Genomic DNA, 23,501 nt, shown 5'->3' with positions numbered 1-23,501 from the left:
CTAGGGCACATCCATGCATGGTATTAGAGACAATCTTTACTAATACTCTGGTGTCAGCAGGGGTCATGATCTTTGATAATCTATTACAATATAGTTTTTTATGTAGAGCTATAAGATAGTGTTATGTCATTCTCTCAGACACTGATTGATACTCTGAGCCACATAGTTCAGCAAATGAATATATGGAGATGTTTGGAAATGTAAAGACATAACTTCCATATAAACAGTTCAATCCCAATCTTCCAATTTTACCCAATGAAAACTGTGAGCTTCCTGAAATTCATCAGCAGAAACAAAACATAACTGAGAAGTGATTATGTTTGTTCTTGCCAAAGTAAAGAGAGAGAAAAAAAATCATTATTGTTTTACTTTTTCCCCCCCCACAGATATTCAAGAGTGTTACGAGGTGACCTTGCAGTTGAATGCAGAACAAACTGTTGTAAAGGAAGACAGCGGGCAGGATGTGTGGGAGGTAATTTTACTGCTTCACATTTTATTGTAGATCAGAGAAAATGTGCTTTATGTTTACATTGAATGAGATGCCACTTGTGTTGTGTATGAATTGCTTTTACTTGGCAGCTGAAACAAGATGTCATTACCTGCGTTCCTAGGATTTCTACATTATACCATGAGTCATGGGAGCTTTGACTTCATGTGGGTGACGAAAGGCACACATAACTATTTGAACTCAGGAACCTTTTCCTGACATCAAGGATATTTTGGAGGGTTTTTGGAGGGAGAATGGGTTGTGGTAAACACTTCTTTATGAACTTTTAAACTATTGTCATGTTTGCGCAGGACAGCTATTTTTACATAGACTCCCACAATTGTTTACACACCAAAGATGCTCCAGTATAATATTTTTCCAGCTAAAGTAACTTTCTAATATACACTGGAAACCAGAAGTTTACAAATGTTGAATAAAAAGACACATACACCATGTTTTTTACTGTCTGAACATAAATCAGATCAAACTTCTCTTGTCTTAGGGCAGTTAGAATAATCAAAAGTATTTTTATTTGCTAAGCACCACAATAACAAGATAAAAAGTCTGTCTGAGATTGATTTAATAATGTCTTCAACATCTCATTAAACAAAGAAATGATAATGTCATAACTTTGGAAACTTCTGGTAGGTTAACTGACCCAGTTTAGTTTCAGATGTATTATAAGGGCACAAATCTCTGGGTTTCATAGTCTTCTGATTCTTTATTTTGATTTTTAGCAGCTGCTATCGGTGAATCTTTGACTGCTGATAGTCAGATGTTTTTAAAGCTTGAAATTTTGAATGGCCAATTAAACCAATTTATAAAATGTGCTTATTTTCTGTAACATATCCCCTCTTTTGAGAATTTTGTTTTGTTTTTTTCAAGCCTTATTAAGCTATTCCTCAGTGTTTTGCAGTTGTTTGGGAATTACTGGGTTAGTTAAGCATGAACTGCTACTTTTTGGTTAATTCAAGCTCCACGTGTTCAGAGTATGTCCGTTCCCAGTTTGAACATCTAAACCCTAAATTATGACCACATTCTGAACGTCATTCAGCTCCTCTCAGTACCCCTGTGATCCACCCTCTTGACTTTCTAATTCGGTGCTGTGTGGCTCCTGGTCTGTCCTCCTTTGGTACCAGCTGGCTGTGAGGCACAGACACAATCCTGAACTGGTTGAAAGGATGAAGTGGTCCTGTTGGGAAGTTTAAAAGGGGAAAAAGCAAGCTACTTCATGTATATCCGCTGAAGTGCTCATCTGTATTCAAACCCTGCTGTCACATGAGTGGAGGATGGGAGGGAAACTAAATGAGTCTGCAAATTCAATGATTTGGTGCAGAGCAGCAGGTGAGAGAGGAGGAGGAATACCCTTCTTTGGGTGAAGAATGGAAAACCTGTTAGAGCAGACTCTTATAGAAGCCTTTCAACTATTTTATTTTACACAGAAATAATACTAACAAAAACTTAGTGAGCTCAGTTCAAGAACATCTGCAGTCGTTTATAATTATCTCTGTGAATATCAGACCCTTAGCTGCTTTTATTTGCCAGAGCAGGAAACTGGGAGGGGCATTTTCTGCTTTCAGTTGACCTGCCTGTCACCTCTGCCATGAGGAAACAAAGCTGTCAAAGCTAAACGTACTCAGCATCTCTGACATAGCACAAGGTCTGTTTGTTTAAATTTGAAGAAATTGTTGAGAAAAGGCTGCAAACATGACATAAATTTACAGAAGTATTTATTTCCTGTTTGTTCATTGGAAGTACTGCAGCCTGCATGCTTATGGCTGAGGGCTGTTTCTATATAAACACTTATCTTTGTGACTTGAGAATGAGAGTAGATGTTTCACTCGGGTGCTATAGAGGGATTTATACAGAGCTTTTTTTTAATAGTAATTCCTTTTGCAACTTGCTACTAGTGAGGACTTGCTCTAAAGGCTGCCCTCTGGTGTCATTGACTGGACTCTGTGGTCTAAATTGCAGCATTGGTGGGCATACATTTCAGGTACGAAATACTCTTTAACTATGCAAGCTTCATTGGTCACCATGCAGCCCAGTATGCTGCACTGGATTTGTTTTGGGAGTTTGTTTGGCTGTAAGTCTGCTGCTGTATTGAGTTGGCTAATGTGAATTTGTCCTACAAGACGAGATCAAACAAACAGTTCACACCTGAGCTCCACCAGCAGGTGATGGTTTCCAGAATAATGTCAGTATTATATAACAGGCAAGTAGCCTTCTTATTTTTACTTACCAGGAGGTGCGCGCATGCTAATTAGTGTTTTAATTTAATAAAGTATTTGCATTAATGTTATGTTGTCTTTTTCAGTGCATTCAGGTTAGATGTTGCATATTATATAGAAGTTATTTATCGCAATAACTTCTAGAACAAATTATTGTCCAGCATAATTTGTTATCTAGTCATGGTATTAATAAATGTTTAAAAGCAAAGTTTATAATGTCAAATATTTTATGAACTCATGACAGTGGTTTACAAATTACTTTTTCAGCTATACAGTATATACTTTGAATAAATTAAACATTTACTCTATATTCACGCTGCAATCAAACTCCAGTAAAGTTTGTGGTAACATTGTGGAAGCTGTTTTTCAAACTGTCTTAAAAAAAAAGAGGTTTGAATAATTTTTCACCAATTTCATCTTTTTTAGTCACAGTTTCTTAGTGACAAATTGTGAAAGTGAAGGCAAGTTAAAAGCAAATGTCTTTTTCTTCTTTTAAACCCACATATTGTCTTATTTCTCTGATGTGTCACTTAGCATTTTCTATTGAATTGTGAAATAATTACAGCTGAAACCAAATGTTTACAAACATCAGAAATAGACACATAACCTTCTTTCCTTACTGATAGACTTTAAATCAGAATTAAACTTTAAAAATATACGTAAAGAGAAATAACATAAAAAGTTAACTGCGAAACAGAGGTGATTTGTCTTTTTATAGTGTTTGTAAATATCTGGTTTCATCTTGTCACTAAGCTGTTTAGCTAAAGTGATCATTTTGAAATTGACAAGAATAGCTTACACAAACTATTTCTATTGAAGAAATATTAAGAATATTGTACTTTCATCCTAAAAAAAAGTCTCTTGTTGTTGCCCTATAAACCTATCTTCTTTTCTATGCCAACTTCATCATGTTTACAATGGCAGGAAACAGGAGGGATTCATATCATGGAGAACTGCAGAAAGATCTTTAAATCTATTTCATGAAATATAAAACCAAACATCTCTGCTTGCTGCAGGACCAGGAGGATGAAGGCGTGTCTCGGGTTCGAGTGACCAGCAGGAGCAGTCCCCTCAAAGTGGAGCGGGTCTCTGGTGTTGTGGCGCGCTCCCTCGTCGAGATGCCAAAGGTCAGTGGAGAAATGACAGAAATACTCGCAATAAACTTGTTAAATAAACACAAATACATACATCTTCTTTTAATATTATTCTGTTAAGGCATCACAGAAAGCATCTTGAACTATTTGAGTCTGCAAGCCATCAAAATACAACCTAAGTGTCTTTCCTAAAATGTATCTGTTTGAACGTGGCTCAGCAAATTATTAAATCAGGAGACAAAATACATATATATGGTAGCGTTATTAGATGTTATCCTTTTACAGCACATTGAAGGTTACGGTGATATGTTACAATATAAACATTCAACAGGTACAAACATTTTTGCAAGACACTGCATGTATTTTAAAATTTTAAAATAACCAATAGATGTCACCTGAAAGGGATTCTTTTGTTCAGAATGTCAATTTGTTATTCAATAAATGTTTCGGATCATAATTTCAAGTGTTGGACTTTTTGCAGTGTCGGTTAGTTGCTTAACTAAAGGATCTCGGTTCTTCAGCTGCTGCTTTTGGCCTCGTATGAACCAACTTTTTGCCAGATCTACAAGATGTTTGGCAGTTTCTTCAGAGGCTGGCCAATATGCTTCTCACATGAGCAATCGGATCGGTCCTTGTCTTTCGTGATGCATCTCAGTAGCCTGCCATTTTCCTCAGTGCTTTTACAGGCCCTTGTGTTCACATGCGTTCCCCATTACAACACGGCCAGTGGCACATGGCAGCACAGTGGCCGCAGGCGCTTTGCTCCTCAGCTGCGCCCAGATCTAGTGCAATGAGTGGGTGGTGGAGGTGGGGATGTAAGCATGAGGATCAGGGGAGTTGAGGGGGGTAAAAAAAAACAAAAAAACTGGAGGGGTGCAGGCGGTAAGCACATGGGTTCAGTGTGCATGGATGATAATGGCTGCATAAGAATCCAGTGACGGCACAGGTTGTGTGCATGTTTGATCCTCCCACTGTCACGTTGGGGGAGGGAGGTGAGGCGCAGGGAACAGCAGAGAGCGAGAGGAAGAGAGGCGAGGCGAGGCGGTGGTGGGGGGCGTAGAGAGAAAGATGTGGAGGGGGAGGCTGGAGAGTGATAGCAAGGCGGCTGAGAGGCGAGGGCCGGTGCAGTGCGGAGCTGGAACGGACACCCAGAGCTCAGCCTCCCCGCCTATCCCCCCAGTTACCATGGAAACCACATTCCTCCCCCGCCTGCATCCCTACAGACTGCTCTGCCGCTCTATCTTTCTCTTCGCTTCTCTGTTTTTCATGCTGTCTTTTTCATTTCTCTTTTAATTCGTGTCTGTTTTTTCTTTTTTTATTCCTCTTTCTTCTCTTTCTCCGGCGCGTGCGGTGTTGCACATTTTGCGTCGATGCACACTCAGCAAGCACACTGATTTCAGGTGCGTTGCACTCTTCTGTGGCGGGGTGAATAGGCAATTACAGTTTATTTAGCATTCCGCTGCACTCACAGATGCATAAGCACTTTGTTGTATTCTCTGCATCTCTCTATTTTTACTTCCCCTTCTGTTCAGCACCATGCTTCAGTAAAGCCCCCTCTAGTCATTGCATTTCTGCCCACACACAGGGCACCTTAGCTTCATCACCCCTCTTCCATGGCATCTGTCGTGGACCTGCAGCACCTTCATCATATTTTTCCAAATACCCTCACCTTCTTGTCAGTTTTTAGCTGGTCTTCTAACCACTTACTTGTGTCCCTTTTCATAGCTCTTCTGTTTGCTTCTTCCTTCCCTTTATGCTTGCACAAAATCCACCATTTCTCGGTGGTGCAGCTCTGATAAAATCTCCCTCATTAACCATCAATTTTAGCTTCCCACAGCGGGTATATTTCCCTTTCTCATTATTCCATCAATTGGTGGTGCTAGATTTAGTTTGTATAGCTGAGCAGCTGCTTTTTTTTCTAATTAATAGTGTCTTTGCCATCTTCTTTTTCAGTATTTCATCATGGGATGATGCATAACCCCACATTACAAATGTCTGATGCAATAAATGTAAAGTAGCATGTAGACTCTTGTTTATTGCTGGTATTTTTTGCACATATACAACTTGCTTCTTCATTCTTTCCTGCAATAACTGAATGTTACAGCAGAGGCTTAGCGTGTTTTTATTAAGAACCTGCCCCTTTAAGACTGCCTCACTACCGACTGTCCTTTTATGGTCATACATCCTGTCAGGTGACAAAGGAGCAGTCACACAGCTTCTCAGAGAAATGCCTAGAAATGACTGAAAAGCTCAATGCACGGTTTGTGCAGTGGTTGGAGCTTGTAATGCTCGTTATGACTACATGAATGTGTGTGTGTGTGTGTGCGTGCGTGGGGGGGGGGGGGGGGGGGGGGGGGGGGGGGTGCGTGCGTGCGTGTGTGTGTGTGTTACAGGATGTCCAGGTGGGTTTATGTAATAAGGGCTGTGCAGCCTGGTTCTGAGCTGATAGCGTTGAAAAGGCTGCAAGGAAGAAAATGATTTCCTAATTTAATGCATCTTCTTTTTCATTTGCCAGTAGATTTTCAGAGGGCACATTTATTTTCAAATAGAAATCAATTTATAAAGCGGTCTAATTCATAAATTTATATAGCTATAATTGGTACTTGCAAATACGATAAATGAAGGAATTGGTTTCAGTAAAATTAATCAGGATTAAACTGGAATGTATATAATTTCATATTAATTTGACCTTTTTGAATTTTGCCTAAAAATTCTGTTTTTTATTATATTTTATTTTATTATTTGTTATTCATTGATTATTATTATTATGTAATAATGTTAATTTTAGTTTTTTGTCATGTTTTGGGTTTTATAAGCTACTACATTTTGGCAGTACTTGAATATTTAAAGAATAATGAATATTTAACATTTAATACTAATATAACAAACAAAGTTTGTAAAAGTTTACGAATGTCCACACTGATCATTCTGTGATCATTTCTCTGTTTGCCTCCTTCTCTTTGATTCTACAAGGCCATATGGTTCTGCTTATGGGACGTTTTATCATCAGAAAAAAGTTTATTCATTTCATTAAGTGAGTTTCTCTTCATTTATATAGATTAATTACACATTTTATTTTCCTTTATTTAAGCATACAGATAATGAAAACATTTAAAATTAGGATATTACTTCAGACCAATAAAAAGCACCATTTTTAATACAGAAATGTGGAATAAATGAAAAGTATGTTTAATACCTGCGTAAAGGTTGCTATTTTGAAAAACCAGCCTCAATGGGGCTGTGGTGATTTGAGTTTTTCTGTGTGTTTATTTTAGGTTTCTGTGTCTTTTGAGTCTCCATGTTGTCCTGTCTGTTTTGTTTGCTTATGTTTTCTCTTCTGATGGCTTTAAATTGAACCATAGAATAACACCGGGAAGGATTAGTTGCCACATGCACGCGGTCATGTGTACCTGGATCGATATGCTTACATCGTTTGCTTCAAAGCTTCACCTCGATGCTCTCTTTGACTTCAGAAGAGTTTGTGGCTGCATCCCCAGGCGTTTCGCGGTTTCCTGCTTCTGCATACAATTGCACAAGTCTCTCCTTCTTCTTGAAGGAAGTACTAGGATAGAGTGAAAGAATATCATTAAAATGAAGTGAGTTACTGTTGCATGTAATTAAGTGTGGCTGTGCCTGCTGTGTGAGCCACTTTTGGTCTCGTCTTAAGATCCTGTTCGGTTTGATAAGAATGCTACTCTGACGTTGAATTTGAATCTGAAGCACACCGTGTTCAAATATAAGCGCCGTAACATGCAAGGCTACATTTAAACACACGATGACACACCCAGCACTGTTCCCCATTAATAATGCATACGTACAGGGCTTTAATGGCGACACTGTAACACTTTCCATCTGCTCCCTGAAAAGACAAACCTTTCACTCTGTGTCAGGATGTTTGGTATCTGGTTTGTGACTAAACTACAAATTCATAAGCATGTAAAGCGGCTCCCAGGCAGTCCTATCAAATTACTGAAATATTACTGCCACAGCAACATGAAAGCCATATAGGCTCTCCTCTCCTTTTCCCTTCACACGTTCACACTCTCAATCTCTTCCTCCACCCACTCGAAAGCCAAAGCGTGTAATCTTATTGGTTTGGTACACATGTGTTGATGTCATCATTGTGAACATGAAATAATTCCCCTATGGTTCCTAAATGAGGATCCACGAGGCCAGATTTCTCCCACTGTGCTCTTTTTGACCAAGTCTTGCAGAATAATTAAAAAAAAGATGAAGAATGGTTGAAATGTAAAAACTCTGTGATTATCTTATGCTTATGCTTTTTCTGTGAGATTATTTGTGGATGTGTGTTGTGGCACAGAGCCTCAGGATGGCTAGTGATAGCACAGGACAGGCATTAAGTCTGCAGCTGAACTGGAGATGACCGGGGAGGTGGCCAGTGATCAGTCGGAGGGACAGGGGTGCTCATTGTATGTTGGATTTTGGCTGCACTGGCCTGATGAAAAACGTGGATTAGACTCACTTTTGATGGATTACAGTCTGTGGTTGTCATTGACTGATTGCGGATTAGGACTCCCTTGCTCTTTCTCTTGAAAATGTTAAGAAAATAAACACATGCGGTGCTTTTTAAAAAATGTTTAAATTTTTTTATTGTGGCGTACTTCATGAAGAAATGTCTTCTCACCCAAAGCGGGCAGCAGTGAGGCGTTGGTGTCGCTGCCCCTTTAAGAGCAGCTAGTGAAGCGCTCAGTCCTGTTGGTGCTGCTGCTGCTGATGGCGACGCTGCGAGTTGATTGGCTGTGGCTGTCAGGACTGAGCTGCTAGAGGGATGCTGCTATGTATCCTTCCCCCTCCTCCCTCGCTGCTGCTCCCCTCTCTCTATCTCTCTCACCAGCCTCCCTCTTGCTCGCTCGCATCCCTCTGAATAATCCACATCTAGGGCAAGCTGACTGAGAGGCGATCCAGCGCTCAGCTCCTCTCTGCAGCCTGAGAAAAGAGACAGAGAGCAAAAGGCAACGATTTTCAACGCAGGAGGAAAAAAAGAACGTGAGATTTTTTTTTTTGACACATCAAGAAGATACAGAATCAACAAAGGAAAATTTTCATTTGCGGATATCATTTATTTATACATATTGTTTATATATCTATATATATTTGTACACACGCATATAGATATTTATATATATAAATATACATTTATCCTTGTACATATCTGTATTTGTGCCCGTCTGTTTATATTAATATTTTTATATGTATTTGTGTGTGTAAATATATATGATATATAAACAAAATAATCTATATATCTATGAATTTATATGCGTATCACTGTGAACCAAGAGAAGCAAGAAGAAATTTTTATCATCAGGGCTGGTCTCTGATTGCGTGGTGGCATACAATATCTTAAATATTTCCTTTGATCTTCTACGTCAAGAGGACAAAGACTACGTGCCCATTTTGTATTTTTTGTTTTCCTGTTGCTGCTTCCCATCCATCTCAGTTTCAGCTTCTTTTTTTTTGTTCTCTACATCCACGAGGAATAAAGCAACCGGATTTGACCAAAACAGAGAGTGAGAGAGAGAGAGAAAGAAAAAAGAAAAAAAAACACGACAGAGGATAAAATCTGTACAAATTCCTGTGATTGGTGTTATTTCCTTCGGCTCTAGCGCTCTGCGAGCCGATCGCCGAGTGCCGTGTGAGATCTGAGGAGGCAGCAGAGACCGAGTGCCACGCCGCTCATCCCAGCGTCAGCCCAGCCAGCACAGCCAGCATGCACAAACACCATCACTGCTGCAAGTGCCCAGAATGTTATGAGGTGACCCGTATGGCAGCTCTGCGCAGGATGGACCCCCCAGCGTACGGAGGAGACTGGCAGGCCGAGCCCTATGGATACCCACCTGGGTACGGGGGAGGCCAGACCTTGCCCCCTCCAGCCTCAGGAGGGGGTGGAAGCATGGGAGGAGGAGGCGGTGGGGGCGGAGGAGGAGGTGGTGGAGGTGGCACTTTGGGGAGAAGTAAGGGCAAGATTATGTCTGGTGGAGGCCCTGGAGGCCCCAACCCAAAGGGCCAGTCCAAGTGTGGCCCCAAAGTAAACGGCAACAACTCCAGTGGACAAGGAGGATGGTGGCCTGAGTGCACCTGCACCAACCGGGAGTGGTACGACCAGGTAATCCTCTTTCCTCACTCTGTTAGGGTTTTGTAGAGATCACATAAGTGATTGCAGTAGTGACAAATAAAATCAGCTACTTCAGCTAATTAAAGATACTTCTAATTTAGCAGTCACCTCAACCCCCCACCCCGTCTCTTTAATTTGTTGACTGGGGTTCCTCTGTTGGAACAGGATGAATCTGGTTTCAGTGCACGTACATGGAGATGATCTGCATGTTTGGGACTAATGCAGATGACTAATGCCTATAGATTTAACACACCTACTGTGTGTCGTCAAAGGCTTACACTGATGCCGATGCCACAGGCTAAAGGATTGTGGTTTTTTTTTTATGCTTTCAAATTTAGATTTCTACTCTGAAATTAGTGTCCGACTTTCGAAATTAGATGAAGGAAAAATGGATTTGTTTCTGATCAGCTAAGTAAGGGATAAAGTCTCATTAGCAAATTGATAATGAAATCGATGTTTGACACCAGTGTCGTTTTCATTAGGCAGGCCTTGTGATTAAAACAACCTCAGCATAATGAGATTGTTTTGTAACAAAAGAAATCAGCCTGTTTCTAAATGTTGCGTCTTACATGTTGCACAGAATGAATGAAACTAGCTTTTTCTTTCCCCCAGTGGGCTCCATTTTGTTTCCATTAGTGTCATTTATTTACACGTGTGTATATAAATGACGGTTAAGAAAAGGTCAGGACCGCTTCAGAAGCTCATCCTTTAATTAATCAAGGTGCACGTATGTGAGCATGAGAGTGATCTTTGGGTGGGGGGAAGGGCAGCTTGGCGAACATGAGATGCAAGAAATGGCTCTTACTGTGCATGAGTATGTGTTTATGCAGTCTTGCATTCGCGGCAACTGAAGCCATCTGCATTGTTTGCATTGCATTGATGTCATCTATGTCCAATTGTGATTTGAGAATGAAAAATTGGAATATGGAAGGCAAGAAGAAAATGGAGCCTTCATCTGAGCCGCAAGCTTGCTGCTATTAAAGCTAATGAGGAGGGATTTCAGCTTTAGGGCCATGAATGTGTTTTATTTTTTAGTTTCTGTAACATTACATTTTTGCGTGTGTGTGTGTGTGTGTGAATGGTTGTTTGTCCTGTATGTCTTTGTGTTGCCCTGCGACAGACTGGCGACCTGTCCAGGGTGAACCCCGCCTCCCGCCTGGAACGTAGCTGGAGATAGGCACCAGCAACCCTCCCGACCCCATTAGGGACAAAGGGTGAACAGAAAATGGATGGATGGATGGACATTACATTTTTGCTTCATCCAGACCAATCAGGCATTTTGAAAGCTTGCAACAAATGTGATTATGTAAGCAGTTATTGCTTATATGGAGATTTTAATGTCCATTAGTGGACTGCATCACTTATATCCAAGAAATTCATTCAGTACTAAAGTTGCACAGCATAAATTGTCTACAACTCGATAAAATATCTTTAAGCTGCACTGTTGTTCATTCAGGGGTCTTGAGTTGGTTGAAAATGCACCACTAAGAAAAACACCTCTGAACAGGATCTTTGCATCTTTCTAGGATGTGAATTTTCACCCCTGTATATGAATTTAATGTGTCACACGTGCCTTGAATGCAACAGTTGCTATAGTTTATCTGTGATGTAAAGAGATTGAAATTCAGATGAGCAGTTAGGGATGAGTAGCAGGGTTAAGTGGGGTAAAAATTTAAAGGTTGAAAAGGAGAGAAATAAGCCAATAAAGGCAGGCGGCCCAAACGGGGGGGTGTGGTTATGTAAGAGGAGTCAGTTGGTGGTGCTGTCAGAGAGAGGAGCTGGAGAGACACTGACACTACGGGAAAACATCTGTCCCTCCGCCTTCTATAAAATCCATGTATATGGCCAGTTTGTGTCTCCACTCCTGTCTGCGTCCAACATGACATGGCCAGAAACATACATCTACAATCTGTCAATGTTGCTCATCCTTGTGGGAAAACGTAAATCTGGCTCTTCTTTTCTCTATGTATCCATAGCTGGAGAACAGGACATTTATCAATCAATTATTTTACTAAAGTAGTCATTAACTGGTGGATTAAACACCTCAATATTTCTGTTTGATTGAAGGCAGATTGATATTGATATATAATTCACAAGATATGTCAGTAAAAAAGCCAAGTAATTAACACATGCAAACAAATAAAAATAAAATAAACTATATTAATGAAATGATGCAGGAAATAATTATTAAACACACAAAGAAAATGAGCTGCAAAAGAAATTAGCTGAAATACCTTAATTGTTTCTCATTACCTTTGCAACCTTACTGTTACATAAGATATTGTTGGCAGTATTGGTTAAAGATGTATTTCTAAACTATTATTAGTATTTCCAGTGATTCAAGTTAAAAGAACGTAATTTCACCACAAATCTATCACAGTTGTTCCTTACAAGATTTCTGAAAGAGGAATAAAACAATTAAAAGAATTGTCATCCATAACCCAGAGACCACATCATTGGATACACCTGAAATGCAGAGGTAGTTTTACAGTAAACAACAGCTTCGTTAGCCTACTTAAATGTTCTGCTACAAACTTTAAGCAAGATCTAACAAGCTTTTTCTTCAGCAATGGACATTCATGAACCTAAGCTATTTTTTGTTCAGCAGCACAAGACTTCACTTCTGAAGAAAAAGCTTGTTAGATCTTGCTTAAAGTTTGTGGCAGAACATTTAAATAGGCTAATAAAATAGTAAGGTTAGATGAGACCAAAATGTAAACGCACCATGTTTTTGCAGTAGGAGTAGAAGTGCAAGTCATTCCAAAAACACCCAACCAACAGGTAGGTTTGTAGGTAGGAACATCATGGTGTGGTGCTGGTTGTCAGCCTTTAATCGAGGGCTGAATGTAGTCTTGACACAAGCGTGAAAATGAAACAAAGATGGATTTTTGTTAAGACATCGAGTCCACACAGCCAAAGAAATGAATTAGTTTCAGAGCTCAAAATAAAGATGATAGACTTTTCCATTCAGTAACCTTGACTTCAATCCTTCTGAAAATCTGTTGGAAGACTCAAAGCTCACACTGTGGCAATGTATTGCACTCATTTCTCCATAAATACGACAAAAGGCATCTTGAAGTTGTCATAAAAAGGCTTTTCAACAGAATTTTTATTCTCTGTGTCATTCCAATCTATTTCACATCACGTAATTTATAAATTAAATGTCATTTGTTACGTTGTGTGCATATTTAACCTGAGTTCCTGCCAACATCTGTTGTAAGTTTCATGTTGCTAGGCCTACCAGAATTATACAGTAAGTTGATGTTGATGATACTAATATCCCTCCCTGGTAACTACCCATGTTTTTGGAATCTAGCATGATGAAAGGCTGAAACCATCCTCATTCATTCAGAGACAAATGTAAAGCATCACTACCACTCCTAAATAAATCTAAAGCCGTAAACATTTCATGTACATGTGAGGAAATCATTACACACCCTGGCACATGATGATGCTTTATTAATTTCCCCCCCATGTCGTCTATTTACTAAATGATTGTACCGCTTTTGTTAGGAGCTTGCTAGGTTAATTACGGCTGATTTCAGCTGGGATTGTCAGAACATTCTTTTAAAACAAGAGCTTTTGAATTTAAATCTGAGGAAAGTGGAGACCTCAGTCTACTGGGATCATCCGTTAGAAAGCTCCCTCTTTCTCCCGCCGGGCTCCAATCTGTCTTTGTCTGTTCTCCAACTCTGTGGCTATGATTAGCTTTAAATATAATTGGAGTTTACCTTATTTATTAGCATCAAGATTCAGTTAAAAAGTGCTCTGCCAGAAGTACTGTTCATAACAGACTGTGTAGTAGTGTATTAAATGAATGCACAGACACAGTGGGCGTTCCTTGCTTAACACTCCCATAGGTGATTACTACGTAAAAGCCTTCAGGCCTTGATCAGAATGTGTGTGTGTGCGTGTGTGTGTCTTCTTGCATTTTTACAGTCAGATTGATTTATTGGTGTCATTGGTCTATACATCTGTCTGATGAGATTTTGCTGGGTTGGATTTGATTTGCCTTTCCTGTAGCGGCGATCCAGAGAGTATTAACGGATGGGATTTACAAGTGCAACACGTCCAAATGTCTTGAGCTGGATCACACACTGCGATCTTAAAAGGATCCGTCCTAAACCAGGGATATTCTCATCAGTTCAGAGATAAAGAGATTTATCTGAGAACGTCTCAGAAAGGCAGATTTTTTTCTAAATATAAGATTTAGACCATGAACAGTGTGATTGGTAACTTCATTTCTTTCATTTCTACCCAGTTTTTTCTGGCCTTCTAGTCATGAGTGGTCATTATTTATATTTGGAGCAGAGGTGACTTTACATAACACATAAAAAGTACTCTGTAAAAACTTATTTTTATGTTTTAACATTTTAACAGTTAACATTTTAAGCAATCCTATATTAAGAGTCATTAAGGTCTACGTGTATTCTCCAGAGCAAGGAATAAATGAAACTCAGTTTATCAAAAATCTGAATGTTCTTAAACTATTAAAATATTAATAAATAGCTGTCCCTCCAGGAATTTGATTGTTTTTGTGTCTTTTTGTAATCAAAATCACAGATTTTGTGGCGCTAATTCAGAAATATTCCTATGGAATTATTATGATATTACACATCCATCAAATATTGCGCTAATGTTTGATGTTAAGTTTGACTTTTTGTTATTCGCCGTATTGATCATGGCCTATAATTGGACATGAAGTAAAGCTGAGGCAGCAGACCTGGTGTTTTTGACCAATTTTGAGAAAAAATGGCAGTAAAATCAGAAATTAAATCTGTTGATTTTGTGTGAATTTTGCAGATTTGGGTGTTATGGGTGTAATTTGGAGTCAAGAGGGCTGTATAAATGCTACGGCAGGCCAGATTTGATCCCTGAGTCTTGAGTTTGACACGTGCTCTAGAGAATATACATTATCGAAAAGTTAATTTATTCCACTAAGCGAACCACATTATGTAGATGAATTACAAACAGACGGATGTTTTCTTTTCTGGTAATTGGGATTTTCGGCCAATGAAAACATGACATTTAAGATGAGAATATTACATCAGACCAATAAAAAACATTTTAATACAGAAATGTTATCCTAATGAAGAGTAATAAACATTTTTTATACTTGCTTAAGGGTTATTTTCAAAAATGTGCTTTAATCTGACAAGCAATTCTCATCTGAACCCATATTTTGGTGTTCGCTGAGGTTGATTTAGTTTTTACTTAGTTTTTCAATAAAAACAACAGGTACTGCATTCATATGCAAAGGTCTTCATAAACCGCTTAGGACTCCACTGCTGAAGAAAATGTTTTCAGATAAAATGAATCAGTATGACTATAGAGATATCTCAGGGATAAGCTAAGCTATATGGAACAATCAGCTCTCTGCTGTATGATGGAGCTTGATTATTAAGCACTTTATATGTGAGAAGGGGAATTTTAAGTTAAACGACCTTTCATGCATATAATATATAATTTTTGTAATGTTTTGCATCTGTTATCGCTTTCAAAATTAGATTTTTAAATTTGAGTCTCTTGCAATAAGACTGACTTGTAATTCTGTGCATTATTAATCTGATTCCTCGTACATATGAAATAAAAAGAAGAAAAGGTGCTATTGTTTAAGGATTTAAGTTGAGACAGGCAGAATTTGAGCTCTGTTCCTCCAATACAATGATTAATATACTGTATATACAAGTTGCCTGCAAATTGTGTACAAAACCCAGATGGCTGAAAAAAAAAATCATGTCAATTTAGTTACAGAAAAAAATATTTATACAATTTTGACCTTTATTAAACACTGACATTCTGAATCAGAAACAGTCATAGGATGCAGTTTAAAGTTAATGTTGTAAATTAAAGGGAAATAATTTGATTAAAGAGAGACGGATCTTCAAGATAATGTAATAGAAATTTCTTGTAAACTGGCCAGATGACCCTAACTATTGAAACATGGTGGATGGGCTGCTTTCTGTAAGAAGCTGCTTTGTTTGTTACGTGTTTATCATGTCAGAAGAAGGTTATTGGATTTCTGTGTTTAATGGTAATGTAAGCCATTTCCCTCCTTCTTTAAAGTTAAGCTCAAACTCTTTACTGGACTGAGTAGTTACATAAGATGAGTACATTTTAAAAACTAATTGTTAATAACATAATACAAGCCCACTTTTATTGATTTGTGCTATGTTTATTGGAGACTTTATTGTAGATATACTGTAAAATTCTGAGGCTTTAAATTTAAAATACTTTTTCTTTGTTTGTTGGTGGTCAGTAGTTAATACTCAGGTCAGTTATCATTTTTATTTACCTTTTTTTCGTGGTAGATGTGTTGTTTAAGGTTGTTAAAGTCTAATATTAAAAGCTGATGCTTGTGTTGTAAATATTTAATTAATTTTTATATGATTTTTGGGATGTTTGGGAGTAAACAGAATATTAAAGATTATAATCTTGGGCTGTGTATTAAATAACTAATTCAATTAATAACTCAGATTTCAAACATTTCATAAAAAGTTGATTGATTTCATTTTTGTCAGACTCCAAAAAAACTGTAATAACAAGACGAAAGGAAGCCTCGTGGTTCTCACAAGATCTTATAATTAGTTAAATAGGACATAATCCAATGAGTTATTAATAATTTAATAAATGCAGAAGCAGTCTATGAAAAATTTAATACACCTACAATTCAGTGGGTTGTACTATCACTTTTAGTAACAGTAACTTATCATCTTCTGCTTTGTCCTATCACTTCATGGTTGGAATAAAATCTGAAGTTTTAGCAGGCCAATTTCTGCATTTGTTTCTTCTTCTACTGACAAAATGTTGCAGATTTGATTCTCTGCTTTGAGTCGTCTTCAATATGCTCGACTTAATTTAAAACAACTCTTGTTGTCACATATATGAAGTTAAAGTCAACTCAAAGACCGTAAAGTGTCTGTGTGTGCAAACAAGTTCCAGTTATTATCTCCTCAACACCATACATGTTAATTTGTATGAAAGATTTGTTCAGATTTACTCTAAGCTGTTCATTTTTTATTATTATCAATATTATTTAAATCTAACCTCAAGTGTAAACATGTTTGAACAAACATAGCAGATTCATATATGTCAGTATTATACAAAACATGAAGCCTAGACACAAATCAAATACCCTTGATCTGTAGAAAGAAAAGGGAATAAATTGAAGTTTGTGGGTTGAATTTTGTATATACGCACACCATGTAGTTTTATATATCAGTGCTAACAAAGGTCCACTAACAGGCAAACAGTTTATGCATTTAATACAAATAAATACATTTATTGATACTTAACAGTAAGTTGATAATACATTTTAAGTAATTTTCTGTTATTGAAGGAAGAAAAATATACTATTTAGTGGCCAGGCTAAGTTAAAGAGAAGTCTGTGAGAAAAGGCAAATCAAATATTTACATCATTGTGCTGCAAAGACCTTTGACAAGCCAGTTTGTGGAAGCTGGAGATCTTGATTCATAACAAAGATATAAAATGTTGACCTGGAGACTGAACTGTGTTGAATCCCACCTCCTACATTTAATTTAAAAGCCTCCACTCAGTGGCTTTGTTGCCTTGTTGACACATTCAGAGTGAATTTGTACATTTGTTTCAACATGGAAGTCATGTCTGGAAAACTCTGGATTCAGAGGAAATGTCTCTACATCATCGCCTGTTTCTGCTCATTATGTGGTTCATGTTAGCTGGATGATTTATGGTTTATATAGGATTTTATTCGAGTTTTGCAGGTGAATTAGTATGAGGCTGATGACACTGAGTGTGTGTGTATCCCACTGGAAGTCGAGGCTGCCATGTCCCTCTGATCCATATGGTCATTGTCAGAGGACTGGCCAGTGCTCAGCCCCATATCATTTCGCTTGCTCCCCACTCTGGCTCCCACTGCCAGTCAGGACAGAATAATAGGGAAGTAGAGGAGGGGAGGGGAGGATGCTGTTTGTTTGTTTGCTTGCCTGCTTTGTTTTATTTAGAGGTTTTTGCTGATCACAGTAGAATCTGGCCTAGAAATGTGACAGCGTTCTGCAGGGCAGACTGGATTCCTGAATCAGCGGGAGACTTCCTGTTGGGGCTAAAAGAGAGGGCACGCCAGGATCTTTCACGCCTCGCTCTTTAAATGTTAATTAAAAGAAGCGCAGGTCGCTTTAACATAATAACATAAACTGATGTTTATGTTATTTTCTACAACCTCTGTTTGCAAGAATGCGCCGACTTCCTTTGCAAACTGTATCTGCTCCATCACCCACATGTTACCATGGAATATGTGTATATCCAATCAATATCAGTGAATAGCTAGTCCCGGAGCCTTCTGACTCCTCTTCATTTTCGTGGGGGTGTGTGGGTGCTTTCAACAGTGCTTGTGCAGTTATTGCTTTTATTTCACTGCCATATCAGCTGTTATTTTGGTAACACTTAGAAAGAGGCACATAAATTTCAAATGGAATTCAAGCATTGAATATTAAAAAGAAAGAACTAAAAAATATAGCAGATTATATCTGGAAAGTTGCTACTTATCTTTATTTAAGTTTAATTAAACCTTTGTTTTGTTTAAGAAATGAAAGAAATAAAATGAATGCATGTTGAGCCTCTCTAGGCACTGAAGTGGGCCATTATTTAAAAGCTGTTTTCTCGTATGTGTATTGTTTAAATTCAGAAAAAATGCCTCCAAAATCGAAACTGGCTGAGCAACTTATGAATTTCTTATTCTTCAGCAGCATACGGCCTATTCAAGTAACTAAAATATTTATAGTTATTAGTCGTCAACCTTGAAAGACTAGTGTAGCGTTTAAATTATTTAGGAGTTTTTTTATATTGGGCTAAAATTCTTAATAACTATATTCTTCTACTAAATCGGACATCATGCATCACTCACTATATTTTACCAGAAATATTTACCAATATTAATTGTATTATTGTAGATATTCTACACTGTAAAAACTGAAAATTTTATCAAGTATTTTTGGTCTAGTTTTTATTGCAAATCTCTTAGTACACTTCAAATAAAACAAACTAACTTAAAAGTAACTTTTTAGCAAGATTTAGCTGCTTGTTTTAAGTAAATAATTTCTTAATATCAACAAAAAAGTACTAGTTCCATTGGCAGATTATTTCACTTATAGCAGGACATTTTTCCTATAAGTTAATTTATCTGCCAACGGAAAAGCACTTTTTCATCAAAATTAAAGAATTATTTACTTAAACAAGTGGCTAAATCTTGCTGAAAAGTTACTTTTGAGTTAATTTGTCTTATTTCAAGTTTACTAAGACATCTACACTAGAGATGTGCTGGCTGGCTATCTAGCTATCTAGCTATCGTTACATAATCACTCGATTTCTCTTTTTGTGTGTCATACCCTACTATTACTAGCCAGGTCTGTCAAATGTGGTGTTATTTCCAGTTAAGATGTTTCACATTAAAAGCCTCTCTGTGCCTCACAGGCCCAAATCCAAACCATTTGAAATAGGTTTTTAATTTTGCACATCTGCAGGCGATGTGTAGTTAATTTTACAGTAATTCACTTTCGTTTGATAAAATCCTAAAGATGAAATGATGGGAGCTGGTTGGTAAATGAAAGGAGTTTTACTCAATAAAACTGTCAAAGAGGATGGTTGTAAATGTGACGCTGTTATGTACAGATAGGGCTTACTTTTTAATTTCCAGCTGTCTGCAAGTTCAAATAATTACATTATTTAACAAGTAGCTTTTATTTTACGTGCAGTAGCTACTAAGTTCTTGATTCTTTCTAAAAGCCTTTTCTCTTTTTAAGAGGTTAGTAAAATATTTAATTTGTTTTCATTTATTTTGTCATACCCTAAACTTGAATTGATTTTAAATATTCCCATTGGCTCTAAGAATGTAAAATATTTAGCTTTGCTAAGAACTGCCACTGTTACAAATACTACTAAATGAAGGAAATTAAGCTAAAGAATTCAGTGTCTTTAATATTTCATTTTTTACATTTTAAAAACAAACAAAACTTGCACAACAAGTTAGACTACAGAGACGTTTTGAGCCTCTTACTGACAATAATGTATACAGAGGTGTTTTGACTTTTACTAAATCATAGGGTTTGAGGTCAGTTGAGGACAAACAAACCACCAATAAAGTATCCTGAGTTTTAGGTTTCCTTGTAGTGCGAAATGAAAATGCCCAGATGCAGCCACTTTGTGGCTATTTAAATGTAAATAAGGGTGTTTTCACACCCAATAGTCAGGTAGACTTGGTTTGATTGGGGACAAAAATGGCAACATTTGTTACATTTTCAGCTGGTGCTGTTCATTTTCACACTGAAACAAACAAACCAAACTAATTGAAAATTAAGTTCTCATCAAGATCCACTGAAGGAAATTACATAAAAACCTCTGAGCAAGACACTGAGCGCAACTTCCTTCTTCACCAAATGTAAATAAAAATGGAGTGGCATTATATTTTAGCAGTTGTAGCAGTTCTTTTTAGTCTTTGGGAACTTTACCAAACAAAATCTCTTCAACAACCGGCTCAGAATACCCTGCGCTTTTGGTGCAGCCTCTGGTCCGCTTGGTGTTCACATATGCATTGGAACCAAGACAGAGGTTTGTAGGTGGACCAAAGTTTGAGTGTGCATTCACACTTCCCCAAACGAACTGGACTTTTTAGAAAAATGAACTAGACCAGTGTTTCTCAATTCCGGTCCTCAGGCCTCCCTCACCTGCATGTTTAGCTGTTTCCCTTCTGCCACACACCTGGATTGAATCTGTGGGTGATTAACACACTTCTGCAGTACTTGATGGCTGCAGAAGAGTTCGTGCAATCATTTGGATCAGCTGTTCTGGAACAGAGGCACATCTAAAACATGCAGACCAGGGGGGCCTGAGGACTGAAATTGAGAAGCACTGGATTAAAGTGAACTAAACATGGATTGATGTGAATGCTCCCTAAGGGCAATGGATAAGATCGGTTTCACATGTACGTATCGGTTGATCGCTGATCACCGAAACTTAAGGAAATCAGGACCGATTGATTAATCCTTACACCTCTACATCTACATCACCTGGTGGTGCTAGATGGAGATCACCTTGTGCTTCCTAAAGCTGTTTGTTTTTGTGTGTGCATGCAGTATAAATAAGTTTCCACGGTTTTCATTCAGTTTTGAGCTGAAAGAATTTAAAAGCTGCTCTTCACAAATTGCCTGATGATGAGCTTGAGCATTTCCTCATGTAGCTCATCTTTCAGACTGCTATTCCTCATTCTATCTTCCATTTTCTTTGTGTGTGTTGAAGACATTTGGCAAAGCAGTGCGTTTCTTACCATGTGTAGCTGCTCTGAGTGCCATCTCTGTCTAATGCATTATCCAAGCAACCCTTCAGCCATTTGGTCTGGCCTCTTATTTCAGTGTGTGGGGGTGTGGATGGTGTTTTGAAGCATTCTGCATTTCTGTCGCTCCCGTCTTTCTCTTTCTCCACTTTTTCTTCAGACATTATACAAATCAGAGGTTTACTTTTTTTCTCTCTTGAGCATTGCTTTCCAAATGATGCTTCAGTTCTCATGCAGTTTGCCTTCATTCCAGTGAGGTATTATACATGTATATGGTGGGAAACCAGCATAAATATACAAGTTAGAACTAGAGAAAATCAGTTGGCGTTTTTAAAAAGCAGAGCTGTGTGTTTCAAACATAGTTGAGAAAAAATACCATCTGCTAATACCTGATTTAGTTTTTAAAAAATGAGTAAAATGACTTGCTGCATTGCTGTGTTTACATTATCCTTCAAATACAAAAATAAATATACACTGTCCTAATGGAACAGTTTCTACCTACGTGGATATATTCCTCTTTGCTTTGTGAAATCAGTACAAAGAATCAAATAGCAGGACCAAAACACAGTGCTTCATGCACGTTTGGCTCACATGACTTCCTGCTCCCCCTCTGATTAGACAGCTAATGTTATCCAGAGCTATGTCTGCCTAATGTTCGCAGAGCAATCCATCTTTAAACATGTCCCTCCTTCTATTACTGGTCATTTCTCTTAGTAAAATAATGACCTGACTGCCCACAGAGTAGAGAAAAACAGAACACGCACATCTCAAGTTTCCGAGACAGAAAGATAAAGAAGGGTCGTGTATCATGGAGATAAACACTACAAGCAGTCCCAACTTAATATCACAGATTTTATTGCACTTTTGGTATAAAGTCTCTACTCTGCACTTGTTTTCAGGGATTTTATTACTTTGCAGTGTGTGTCTTTACATTTTTTCTATGTGTGCTACATTTTTTCAGAATGTAGCACATCTTTTTGCAGCTCAGATGAAAAGCAAACTTTTAATTTATTACCTTACTTTGTTATATTATAATGAGCAGAACTACAGGGGAATAAAAAATAATTTCATTGCATATTCCACATGTATTTAAAAAGGATCTAGTATTTTATTTAAAAATAATATGTCTATATTGTTGTTTGTACATATAGCCAACATAAACTGAGTTCTTTAATAATGTATTTTTGCTGTGGTCCATTTTAAGTGTGGGATTTGATCGTAGAAACTCATTTGAGTATGCATTTGAATGATGAGCATTCAACGAACAGACCCAGTGGTACATTAAAAATTCAAGGCTAAATTCTAATAAAAAGTTCTTAGAATAGTTTAAGTATACAAATACTTGCCCAAATACTTGAAAATAAGACTAAATGCTTGCTTCAAAGTAATTACAGAATACCAAGAGCATGGATGGTAGTTAGGATGACACATATCATAGCGATATGTGTCACTATGACATATATATCCTTTTATGAAAAGGGACATAAAAAATAAAAATGGTTACAGATGATACACTAAGAAAGCTAATCTTTATGGAAAATTCCAAAATGATAAAACCTGTACCATAAAACCTGCAATCATCAGAGATCACAGAAATTACAAATTAACTTCTGAATCATTTAAATGCTCATGCCTTTAAAGGGATTAACATAGATTTCCTGTCAGTATGGAGCTAATGTGTGGTATGGGTGGGCCCAAGACAAAAGCAGATTCATGTAATGATTAAACATTTCAAAACCACTTTAGCAGCTCATCCAAATGCTACATTATGAACCTTTAAACCTCTAAGATGTTTGTAGATGGTTATTAAAGAAAATCTCCAGGCTATTAACACTGAAGTTGGTTCACAAACTGTAATAGTGATGTTGCATTGACAAACCAGACATTTAGATACACTGTAAGAAAGACACAATCTTTATTTTTCCTCACCTTTTCTGATTTATGTCAGCTAACATAACCAAAGGTATTCTATTTGCAAAGTTCTTCAAATTCTGATTTTTACAGACATTTTCTTAATATTTGAGCTTTATCTTTTAGACTGAATTCTAAAGCTTCTTAAAAGTTTGCTGAAATGTTTAAGCAGACTTCATTACTCCTGATTGAACTGAAGTAAATGATTCAGGTTTACAGGTTGCCTTGTTCACACATTATTTTGTAGAGTGTACCAGTCACTCCTGCAGTAAAATTCCTACACATCATGATGCTTCCACCTCCTTACTTCACAGTTGGGTGCTGAGCTCACGTTTCAAGCTT

At 37.6% G+C, this 23,501-nt stretch overlaps 1 protein-coding gene across 1 annotated transcript in view; it reads left to right on the top strand.

Annotated features, from left to right (window-relative positions):
* dlg3 (discs, large homolog 3 (Drosophila)) overlaps positions 1-23,501 on the top strand; it is a 123,224-nt gene that overhangs the window by 11,089 nt on the left and 88,634 nt on the right. Inside the window, 2 exon segments of the mRNA XM_032555080.1 lie at positions 387-472; positions 3,735-3,845. Coding sequence (XP_032410971.1) covers positions 387-472; positions 3,735-3,845 — 197 coding nt within the window.

This window comes from Xiphophorus hellerii, chromosome 23, assembly GCF_003331165.1.
Source record: "Xiphophorus hellerii strain 12219 chromosome 23, Xiphophorus_hellerii-4.1, whole genome shotgun sequence".
NCBI classification, from domain to species: domain Eukaryota; kingdom Metazoa; phylum Chordata; class Actinopteri; order Cyprinodontiformes; family Poeciliidae; genus Xiphophorus; species Xiphophorus hellerii.
This window is presented reverse-complemented; position numbering and strand designations above follow the sequence as displayed.